Genomic DNA, 12,677 nt, shown 5'->3' on the forward strand with positions numbered 1-12,677 from the left:
GAGCATACAGCACATCCACTTTAATATCAAGTGAGTTAATTGTGATCAATGATACTACAGCGGAAGGCAAATGAATTCTTAATGACAAACTTTGCATGTTACAAAAATAGAAGCTAACAAGAAAACTCTTTGCTTCATTTTTCACATTACATCATTAGTAACTACTACTGTGTTGAAAAAACTAAAAGGAAAACATGAGTATTTTAAAGACTTTTATAGATCAATCAATTTACAACATAATAGGATTAGGAAAAAAGGGTAAGTTTTTTTAACATTCATTTTTTTCTCTACATTATTGGAAATTTATCTTAACAGGTGTTGGATTAATTAAAAAGTTATCACCACAGAATTCAGGGTTATTTTTTTAGCCACTGAATACAAGACTGGAGACTTTATGGGTGTCCTTGTCTCACTTTTACAACCTCTTTTGTTTGACTTGTAGCTTTTAATGTGCATCATAACACCTCTCATCCAGCAGTAAGAAATTCTCTGGGGAACACTTGCAGAAAATAGGACACTGAGTCCATAATTAAAGTAATCTCTTCCCAGGCAGATGCTTCAGTTGGCTCTGTTATCACATATTACAAAAGGCATCTTGAGGCCTATAAAATGTGTGGCAAATGGCTTTGGAGATGAGAAAGAGCAATTTTTCATCTAATTTTGATCCATAGACATGTAAGTACTGTATTGCCATTTTTTGGTATGGAGCCAAATAACTATTGTGGTTGTTGAAATAAGCTTGGCAGTAACCAAAATTAAAGAGTACTCCAGCTTTTATCCTCAGTCAGGAAAGCCTTTTTCTAACCATCTTTGCACTTAGCAAATAAGCATGCCATCTCAAATATGCGAGTTAATGCCTACATCTGGGTTTAGAAGAAAGGCTTTATGCAGCTTAACTCACCATGCATATTCTCTCTCTATTTTCTTGTTAAAACCATCGTTCAAATTACTGTCCTAACATCTTCACTGCTTTGCAAAACAGTCTGTGATATTGATTGGAAATGTTTCTACTATTTATCTTTTGTGTTTTAGGACATATAGAACATTGCTCTTCGAACGTGTAAGTAGGTTCTGCAAAGTAATTTGTTCGTATCAGTTACACTCCTTTGCATAAACACTAATGCTGATAGGAGCTGGGTGAGTTTACGGAGCATGTTTTTAGTTCCTGAGTGCAGCTGATGTGTCGTATGTGGGCAAAATTTAACCTCAAACTAATGGAGTACTGAAAAAAAAAGGCAAAGAGATTGACTTTCTTCCATTATTCATTTCTTCAAACCTGTTGTTTTAAACTCTTCCTCACTTGCATGGGAAATCATAGAGGTTGCTGGAGAGCTGCTTACTGTTTAAGACTTCAAAAATGCATTCTTTGCAAAAAATGTCTCAAGTACACTTACATTACTACTTGGGCGAAACAGCTTATGTTGAGCTAAGAGGGATAGTTAGAAGGCTGTAAGAGAGAATACTGTATTTGTTACATTTCTAATAAGAACTGAAAGGTCCAGGTCGTTCAAGAACAATAAGGAAAACAATGCCATGTTAGGAAAACCCTATTTCATAATGTTACAGTGGTATTGTATCTGTAAAATATGTTGTGAGAACAGCCATTAATCAGCAACAAAAGCCAGAAAATGGCATGTGAAATACTTCCATAATTTGCTCTTAAAATAAAATTCATTATCATTTGAATTAGTTGATGACTTGGGAAATGGATGCACCGTTTATTAATTCTGAAAGTTAACGCTGTGAATCCTTCTTTCAGATTACCTTTTTTAATTCCACACTGGACAGAATTTTCCAATGCATTGTTGTACAGGTTAGCAAGAGGCACCCGTTAAAATCTGATGGCTCTCTCCTCACACAGATGGATCCCATGTGGGCTACTGCCTGAAAGAACCACATTGCCACGGTGGAGGAGGGAAGGTGCTCTCCTGGGGGTGGCTGTGTGCCTCTGGTGATGCTGCTGACAGTGTCGCTTATAAAGGGGCTTTTCAAAATGGTATAGTCCGGGTCATAATAGAAAAGGAGACAAGACAAACTTGACACACTGGATTCAGGAATGAGTCTCCCATTCAGGAGTCATTCAGGAATGACACCCATTTTTTCAGAGGACAAATAGTGCAAGACAGTGGAGAAAAAGGGAGAGAGCTATTAAAAGATTAGGTTTACACCTCTCATGTCAAGAATGGAAGAAAAACAAAGCAAGGGAATTATTATTAACCACTTCATTTACCACCATATATTTTTTCTTTTACCTGCCAAATAATGATTCTCTCAGAAACCTCTGCAAGATTTGGAGCTCTCTTGACCTCAGGGGTCTTTGGCTCTGAAGGACAGCGTTCATGAACATATATAGACCACAATATGATGCAGACCACTGCATATAAGCAATGCTTGTATTCTGAATGACATAAAAAGAATTAACTGTCATTTGTGAATACTGTAAAAAAATCAGATAAAGACAGATACTGTCAAATATTTTCCTAGCACAATTCCATTCTGATGACATTTGTATGATGTATATACTGAGGTTATAGGATTATTATATTTTATTATTTATTCTGTAATGTTTTTGAATAATATTATTATAATACTTTATAATTTATAATTATAAACAGATTGAATTATATTTCATTCTATACCCACAGATAAGAATTATCTAAATATTAAAAATAGATTTTAGTTTCTCAAACTGAGAAGGGAGGGATACACTCTATTGTGAAGTACAGTTTAATTATGAGAGATGTTTTAAAGTTCACTCTGTCAGCTAGTTTGACATCATGGTCATTCTGGACAGTCAATTCCAAATTTTCCCAGCATGTGGGCAGCAAAAGCTGATCTAATGTTTTATGTCTTCAAGCATACGGTTTCTTTCTTTTTTGTTTTTAAACTTTTGCTAGAACTAGATGTAAGGAGACCATCTTAGTATAGAAAAAGGGAGAATTTTTTTTTGTCTCGTTGGATTTTCACATTCATCATATCCAAGTTTTCACATTTTATACACATACATGAAGCCTTGCTGAATATTACTGCATGTCTACATAATACTTTGTAAATCACTCTCTTAAAGTTCATCCAAACAAACAAGGCGAGAAAAGTAAGTTAACTTGTGTGAACTGAGAATATGGACAAAGCATCCTTATATGTCCTTGGCTGTGTACACAAACAAAGCAAAATTTAAACAAGTAATCTGAAGGCATGAATTTTTAAAAATATAAAAAGTGTTGTCTGTGCCTTTGATGACAGCATGGATGTGCATGATTGCTCTGCTGGATCAAGGCCAGCACTTGGCGTCCTGCAGCACTGAACTCTTCACGAAGTTATTTAGTAATAGTCCCTTGCAAGAAGTCAAGTGCTTCCCAAAGAAATATACAGACAATACACTTATCTCAAACTCATTCATGCACTGGACACTTGTTGTATTATCCACTTGAGAGATGGCATTGAAATGATCGGACTCTCAGTCAACCAGGGGGACATTCCAGAGCTACAAAGGGCTTCCACGCGGACTCAGTGTCTGGTTGTATGGGCTTGTCTGCAGTACTGTAATTTGGCTTCCTAAAACATCTCATACAATTGTCCTCTGCCTTTGCTTGTATTCGTGTTTTTATGCACTATATGTTTACCCCTACAGAATGGTTCCATGTATGTTTATTGCTTACTCTTCGTATAACCAACATTTCCAAAAGAATTCACAAGAACTCTTTCATACCTATTTCATTAAGCACACTTCTTCTAGGATGTAATTTTGAAAGGTTTCTTGTTGATCAGTTATTAGCAGCCAAAAGATATCTCATTCAATTCCTCTGTAACACAGAAAAACCTCCTAGTGGAAACAAACTGTTGGAGTGTGTGTAATATATTTTATAGTCTAGTCATGTTTTCAAAATTAAGCCATCTTGAGAAAAGGGCAAACAGAGCACCTCTCTTTGAATGAAACTAAGATTTATGTTGTTGATGAACTAAAATATGCTCTGAAAAATAACCCTGAGGTTAAATTTCACAGAGAGAAAAACAAAGTTCAAGAGAGAATTTTAAACACAACTACTGATAACTGTACTGCGGATTGTGAATTGATGGTCTCATGCACAAAAATAATGGCTGTGTTACTCAGAAAGGGAAGAAAGTAAAATCTAATCTCTGCTTCTAGAATTGCCAAATGAGCACTTGGAAGAAGTGAAGTAATTCTCACAGTGATTGTTTTATTATTTAGATAATACCACTAGAAAATGACTGAATTTCATTTTCTTTCATGCAGGAGGTGCCAGAGTCCTATATGGAACCACGCCAAAATCTTAACAGAGTAGCCAAAGGCTATATTGAGCTGCCTTCTGCTATCATCCATTACAAGTACGTGATATATTAAATTTGTATCATACAAAGAAAAGAAACCATCCTAATACTGTATCATCTTGCAGTTTTTATTCTGGCTATTCACAATGTTGATGAAAGTAGCATTTTATGCTTTTTGCTTATATTTTGAATTGAGTCCAACTAACTTATCAATAGAATTTTCATGTGCTTTTATTTTTAATAAATGTTCACATACCCTTTCTTCCTGGCTTTGTTGGTTCTGCTTTTCTTGCGCCTACACAGCATGAGGACCCTAAAATAGCAAGTGGCCAGTTGTCTGCGAACTTGGAGAAAACATTAAAAACTGAACATTCTTCTCATTAAAGTGGGCTTTTAGTAGGAGTGTCAAACATCTAAGGGAATATTAGACAACAGGTTTTACCTTCAAGGAAAAAGGAAAAAATCGCAAGATTTTATGAACTTCACAAAGTTGCTTTTTTTATTCAAACCCTTCAGCAGATTTCAATCATTGAGCAGCCAGCTCATTGGAAATTCTTGACACAGACAAAGCTACTGACGAGGGTTGAGGGGATGAAAAATTAATTTTCATGATTTGGCATAGGGTGCTTACGTTTAGGCAGCTGAGTATGGGTGGGATTCAGATCCAGATTAAAATACTTAAAATAGGTGCCTATATAAAGGTCTACATGGGAAGTAGGTAGCTAGGGATTAATTTCGATCAGTGGAGACCTAGGGTTTGATTCAGCTGCCTAAATATATCTAAAATAATTTGAGATGTCCTAAGGAAACTAGTAGAGCTACAGAGATCTTCTAGACCTGCAGGTACCTCTCTCTAGACGTAGGGCTGAATGTCAGGCCCTAGATGCTTATGGAACCAGACTGCACCCCCATTAATTCTCAAGGGGGTTACAGACACACAGCTCACACATAAATACCTACCTGGAGATATCTACATATCCTATTTCCAGTTGAAACCAATTTAAAATTCCTTTGAGGAGCGGAAAATCAGGTGCAACCAGCTTCCATCCTTCCTCATCGTTTTCCTCCTTTGCTCTGAACACTTCTGAATATTTCCTCATGACAGTACACTTTGTGCTACCATCTTCTGCTAACAAAGTTTCTGAGAACACACAGAATTCCTCATTGGCCATTTCTGTTTGCTTTACCACCAAACAAAGTAGACAAAACTAAGACAAAACTAATAGACAAGCTAAATCTAATTCTGCACAGTCACAGTTGAGTCTATGCTGCTTGGGGTCTTACTTAGAGAAGCCACAATGATTCCACACACGGTATTTGCATTTCATTGGAAAATTAACAAACACAGAAGATGAAGGAGGTAATCTGGGCACCACATCAAAACAGGACACGAGAGCAGAGCCAAGATCTGAATCAAATATTGGCTTGTGATTTTCAGAATGTTACACATAATGCTGATTGACGGTACAACAATGCCTCTACCCAGGGAAGTGGAAAACCAAGCAAAAGAGTAATTTTTCTTCATAGTTCCACTAAACAGGCACTCCCACAACATCCAATTACTGATGATTTATTTTCTTCCACAAGGCATAAGTTATAAGCAATATGGAAAAATAAGATGACTGCAACACTGGGCTAATGTCAGAACTAGCCTGACTGTAAACACGGACTGCATCTTTTTTGCTGCCTTTACAACCCTTGTCTCAAACGCAGTCTACACCAATATCAAAAAGAGCTGTAAGAAATATCCTGCTTCAACCTTACCTTGCAATAAAGAGCAGGAAGAGAAGGGAAGCACCTAACTGAAGCAGGGAGCTGGTGCTTCACAAAACCCCAGAGCCAAGGCTGTCTATACGTTAAGGTTTCCATGTGCGTTATAACCAACTGCAAAGATTGCAAATCATAGCAACAACTAGGATGCTATGAACAATTTATTTCATTGTACAATCCTGTTTCATCATAAGAACATGAGGGATAAAAACTTATATGACCTTATAATTAAGAGTTGAGTGATTATATATAAATACAAGGGACCTAAGTGACCTTAATTCTGATATTTGCTATTTGCTGTTTACTTTCCAGTTTTAGTATTTGTGTATGTTATTATGATTGTGTATAGAGTAAACAAAATTGTGTACTTAATCTTAAAGACATTCCTTTGTATTTCTTTCAAGCAAATGAAAAAAACTGTAAACAGTGTCTTAAATGACAGTTTAGCTAAGTGGTTTACCAGGGGAATGTGGTTCCTTCAGACAATACAGCCCTTTCCCATCCTGGCTAGAGCAAACCGTGTAATCTTCTTGGATTCAATATTTCCATAATTCTTATCATAGGTTTTCTATAAACATTTTAAATAGGTAGCCAAGCCTCTCAATCACAGCCTTTATGTTCTGTAGTGTTTGTACAGCATGATATTTCAAGTTCATACATTAACACAGTCGCCAGTTCCTAGAAACAGGCTTAAACACATGGGCATGAAAAGACCAATTCTGGAACAGCGTACTTCAAAATTCCCAGAAAGGAGTTGTATCATGAGGTGATTATGGGAAAAGGCATACTTTCAGTGAAAAACACATCTTCTTTCTTGGAAGTTTCTTCCAAGTTTCTTCCAATAGTTCAGCTGCCTGCCTCGACATTCAGTCCCAAACTTTTTGCAGGAGTTGTGCTGGGAACCAGCTGCTCCTTCTTCAGGAGAAGTGATGTGCCAGTACCCTGCCTCAGCAACCACAGCTCTTTTACCTCTGTCTTCATGGAGGGACACCACCACAGATATTCCTGTTCCCTTTTAGCTGTTTGCACCAAAAGCTGTGCTAATTAGGCGTCAAATCGTATATGATTGGGCCTTTTAGTACTTTCAAAGACTTCTCAATGTACAGAATTTTAAGATCAGTTGTGATGGGTCACATCTCTCTCATGGGTTATTAGACACTGCCTCCAGACTCAGGCAGACAGCATTACAGAAGTCCAGCCCAGCTTTGGTAGGTAGCTTTTAAATAATGTTTTAATCATCAGAAAATATCTAAGAAATTATACTGTGCAGAATTAAAATCTTGCAAATTGATAAATATATTTTGAAATCTGACCACTGTTAATAGAGGTTATAGTGAATATATGTATAGACAAAATCATAATTATGAGACACCTATTCAATGACTAGCAAAAGTGGCTATATAAGAAAAATACTTATTTTCCAAAGTAATTTCTATAGCAATCTATTCTATTTAATACAGTAGTGGGAACTTCTGCAATAAACCGTGCTGATGGTCAAAACACAATATGCTTTTGCAATTTAGGTCAGATTTATTACTTTTACAAACTAGTAAGTTAAGCCATCTGTAAAACAACAGGCTTAACAACCTTAGATGTAACCCAGTGTGCTGCGCTGCTTGACAACCATTATCGTTCCCCTGACAGGCTGAGCTTTAACTAGGTTAGTGCGAGCTTAGAGCAGAAATTACAAACAGCGAAACCTAGCTGAAGGATTATGAAGATAATGTTTTACAAATCTGCACGCAATCAGAGAAATTACTCGTTAGTGTAAAGGAGAACCTGCTATTTTTTGGTGGTAAAGAGCATTTACAGATCCTGGCAATCTGCTTAGGAGCCCGTGGTGCTCAACACCTGTTTAAAACCGTCCTAAGTTACTGCTAAGAAAACTATTCTGCAATAAATGATGCATTTTAGCTTTTATTTCCTCAGCTTACCTTGAGGTATCTGTGGTGAAAAAACACTAAAGGACTACACTGAGATGTACTACAGGGACACCAATGGCTTTCTGGTTTTCTTTTAGAAGGGTATTTTATAAAAGGATGCTTCTAAATATTTATTTATTAGCCATAAGGTACTTGGACAAAAAAAAAAAAAAAAAAGAATGAGCAACAGTTTGCATACGGTCAGTGTAAAAAAAAAAATAGCTCTTGCCTGATTTCGCATAGAAGCAGGTTGACTCCAGCAGCCTTCCCCCATGGAGTGCAGGGCTCTGCACCAGCCCTTGCCCGAGTGAAACTGGGAGGGGAGCTTGCCGAGTAAAATGCTGAGCCAAGGAAAGATGCATGGCTCCATCAGGCAACGTTACAGTCAGATTCAGCAGTGACACAGGCTGTGTGCAATGGCAATAACTGGACTACATCAAATTGTAGAGATGAGGAATCTTCCAGTGTAGAAGGCAAGAAACCTAGTGCAGTGCTGGCAAGCTGCTGCACGAGGTGTGAATCCCAGTTCGCTGCATCCCTGCATCTCCCATCCCCAGCAACAAGCCCATCTTCCTTGCAGCAGGCCCCTGCGGGACAGAGCCCCACATCCCTCCCCACAGCATTCCCAGTTCCCCTCGGCCCAGAAGATGAAAGATTCACTACCCTCCTTTCCCACAGCAGCAGCACTTCAGGTGTCCATGGCTGGCTGTGCTAATAAACTGAACGTGGCCAGGAGCCATCCTCCTTAGCCATGCCTGGGAAATGCATGGTGGGCTGGTAGCTGGAAACTGCCAAATTTATTCCAGGAAAAAATCTGGCAGTTTATAGACAATCATGTTGTAGCAGGCAGGACTGTTGCTGTTCAGGCTAGATATTAGGAAAAAGTTCTTTACTGAGCGAGTAGTGAAACATTGGAATAGGCTGCCCAGGGAGGTGGTAGAGTCACCCTCCTGGAGGTATTCAAGGAGCGTGTGGATGTGGCATTGTGGGATGTGGCTTGATGGGCATGGAGCTGTGTGGTGTTGGGTGGGTTGGTTTTTGGTGTGTTGTGTGTTTTTTGGTTTTGGGGGGTTTTTTTGTGTTATTTTTTTGTTTGTTTTTTTTATTTTAGGTTGGACTTGATGATCTTACAGGTCTTTTCCAACCTTAGTGATTCTGTGATTCTGTGATTCTGTGAAATGGTAAAAATGCTCTACCCAGCTGCTGATTTTTATGAAACTTCGTATCTTGACATCCCAACCCCTTCGTCATGTTTGTTTGGTTACCAATGGGTACAAGAGCTACGGGGGAGGATGGACTGACAGCATGACCACACAAATCTTGTTTCTTATGCGTTCAGACTTTTTCAGGACTGAGCTCTGGAAGAGCACACCAAAAGACATGGATGAAGTGAAAGGGAATTTTGCCCATGATGTCTGTAGGGTCATGACTTCCCTGTGTCATGTCCATGCTCCCAGTGGAAGCATGTGCAGGTCAATAGTATGAGCAGTTGTTAAAAGCTATCTGTGCAGTGTCCCGTGGGAGATCTGCCTGGTGACCTTTGTCCAGTTCCTCCTGAGAAGTGTCCATGGAGAGGTATCAACGCTGCAAAAATCACACCACCAAAGCTGGTGGTAATTAATAACCTTATTATCCATCCCCAGAGAGGTCAAAGACTAATGAGCTGATCTGAATCACAGACATCTTGGTAACAGTGTAGGAAGCTCTTATCTCTGTTGCACTGTTGACAGAGTCTATAAATTCAGCTACCTTTTGTAAATATTTTTAATTTATATTCAATTAAACTTAAATTAAAATAAATTTAATTTATATTAAATTTAAACTAGACTGGTAGTTAGTCTCAAGTGTTAAAAAATCTTGTTTAAGTTAATTATTTGCTATAGAGGAGCAAATGGAGATGAACAAGGTAGAGCCAACTCTGGAAATCCTGAAGTCAGAGTATTGGGTAAGGCAGGCAGACTAACACTACACCAAAAAAATAGCTTTGTTTACTGCAAGTTGTGATTTAGTAGACAGGGGAAACAACAGCTGAGGCAAGAAAATGTGGGCAGCTGAAGAAAAAATGAGGAGGAGGTTTAGAGGTAAAACATATTCCTCTTCCCTTCATTTCCTTCAACTGATGATCACATTTCCCCAGAAGTCTTGCAGCCAAGTGTGATCCTGGAGTAAACACTGATTTTGGAGAAGCTGAGACTTTCCGCTTTTGTCTGAATTTGTCCTACAGGACACCAAACTGATATAAACTGCATTGTTTTGCTCATCCTCAAAGACAAACAAGTATCACCTATGGAGCATCCTTATACCATGGGGTGAGGCAGTCTGTAAAGCCACTGAGACTGACAGACACCCGGGCCAGGGACCCTGGGAGCAGCTGCCCTGCTGAGGTCATGGGCACAGGGTCAAGACCACTCAGCCCTGCCAGTTTCATGGATAGCAAGGAAAGAGAGTTTTGGCGTCTCTGCACCTGGACTGCTGACATACGTAGGTGTACATCCATGCTGCAAATTACATAGTCAAGAATAAATTCAAATTTCTGCTATGTATGTTCTGCACACTGCAGCATGGCTAAGGACTTTACTAATGTATTACAAACACCACCGTTTGTGAAGACGTGTTAATGCACATTATGGCTTATACAAACAAGGAATTACAGGTTGGATTTCCAAAACTTTTTGGTGCTGACCTAACTGTTTCCACTGAAGCCAATGATTAACCTTCCATTGATTTCAAGACAGGCAATCACTCATTGCCTTAGAAAATGTCCCTTTAATTTCACTTAAATGGGAATCAGCAGTCATAGTAGTATTTGTATTTCTGAAGAGCTATTTGTCAGCTCTTCTTCAACAATGACAAACATGAACAAAAAATCCCAATACAAAACTATGGACAAAAAAATCAGTCACAGGAAAATGAATAACTATTTATAAACTGACCTCAAAACTCGCAATGGAGGATCACATCTCATATAAATAAATACATTCACAGTCACTGTGCAAGCTAGGGCCAACAATTTTTTCTTGAATACCAGGAAAAACAAAAATCCGAGAAAGAAAGGGAGTAAGCAAGGGTATGCAGAGAAGATGCACATTTCATATCTCATTTTTCTCAGACAGCTCAAAGAACAATATTTTGCTGCTACAACTTGAACAACAAAGGAAACTATTTTTAGAGAGGAATTAAAGGAAGTATGAAATACACAGATTTTCCACAGAAAAAACATAGTTGACAGATTTCCTCAAAGTATATACAACTACTTTATGAGGCTAACTTTTCTGACACACAATTTGAGTAAAACTGTGGCAGAATTTCCTCAAATATTTAATCACATTTGACTTTTGTCAAAATTACTTTAAGGTAAAATATAGTAATATATATTCTAATAGTTCATGTTAAGCTGTGTATTTTGTTGGCACTTTATATGGTACTAAATCACCAAATGATGAAAAATTACCAAAAAACCTGTAAGAATAACCTCTTGGGTTTTTTCCAGGTTATAAACTAGCTGAATTAAGCAGAAGTTAAAAGTGTTTATTATTCAGAACAGTAAATACTTGAGTATGACTACTCTTGAATACTTGTATTTTATGTTGATGCTTACAATCTGAATAATACATCTGTGTGATGTTCTAACTCTTACTAAATGCAACAGATGATAAAAAATCAGGTTAATGCAAATGTGCTGATACTTAAAGGATCAATGATATGATTAGGAAGGAGGAATCCATTTCTATTGAAATTCTAAGCTTGATGCACTTGTACTTTATTTCTCTGATGGTGTGCTGCATTACAAAACACCACCTCCTTCTTACATGCTTTGAAATATAAAGTCCTGATATGCACAAAAACTTTTCAGCCAGGAAGAACTCAATATTCTTACTTCTTATTAAAGTCTACACTTTGCAGGACTGACTCCTTCATACAGATATAAGGTCCCAGTGCAAGCAGGTTAGATCATTTCATTATCTCCAAAGTGATTATCTTCTCATAGGCATTTCGTGTATACGTACATGAAGTTGACACAGCCCGTCCCCGCAGGTGGAGCAATCCAAACAAAACTGAGGTTTGTAGTCGGGAGATGGCTCACGTGTGATGCAACCACGCTGCACATAAACTGGTTTCCAAACTGGTGGTCAGACATAATTCCTACGAGAAAGAAACAGGGGAGATAAATAGTAACACATGTTAATAGCTCATTGCAAGGTGCTAACAGACCGAGAAATACATCTGCCACGTGTTTCATCACGGCAACAATTGACGCCAATGAAAACATCGGAGATGGCCTCTGCTTGAGCCAAGGCTGACTTAGGATTTACTACAAGACTCCATATATTTTATTACCATTATTCTTCTTGAGACCAATAGCAGAGGAATTATTTGCATTTTTAAAGAAGAGCTGGATTGCAGATGCTGTAAATCAGTCTTATTCCATTACCTGATTTACACCCATTACAGACCTAAAAGAAAACAAAAAACCTGAAGGAAAAATGCTGTTTTAAAAAGCAAAATGAAGCTTTTAGAGAAAGGTGTTATCTTTTAGTAGACAGGCACATCGACTTGGGAAAAAAGCAGATGAGCTTTGGATTTGTGAACTCTTATTCTGATCTGAAATAAAAGCCGCAACCTTCAGCAGTTTTGCCAGTATACATTCCTTTGATTTTTTTTGAATCAGCCTCTAATACCTGGATGAATGTAAAT

General features: G+C 37.9%; 1 protein-coding gene across 1 annotated transcript in view; it reads right to left on the minus strand.

Moving 5' to 3' along the window:
* Positions 1 to 12,677, minus strand: part of RELN (reelin) — a 299,237-nt gene that overhangs the window by 198,431 nt on the left and 88,129 nt on the right. Inside the window, exon 3 of the mRNA XM_059817215.1 lies at positions 11,990 to 12,125. Within this exon, the coding sequence (XP_059673198.1) occupies positions 11,990 to 12,125 (136 nt within the window). The remainder of the gene's footprint in view (positions 1 to 11,989; positions 12,126 to 12,677) is intronic.

Source organism: Gavia stellata, chromosome 4 (genome assembly GCF_030936135.1).
Source record: "Gavia stellata isolate bGavSte3 chromosome 4, bGavSte3.hap2, whole genome shotgun sequence".
In the NCBI taxonomy this organism is placed as follows: domain Eukaryota; kingdom Metazoa; phylum Chordata; class Aves; order Gaviiformes; family Gaviidae; genus Gavia; species Gavia stellata.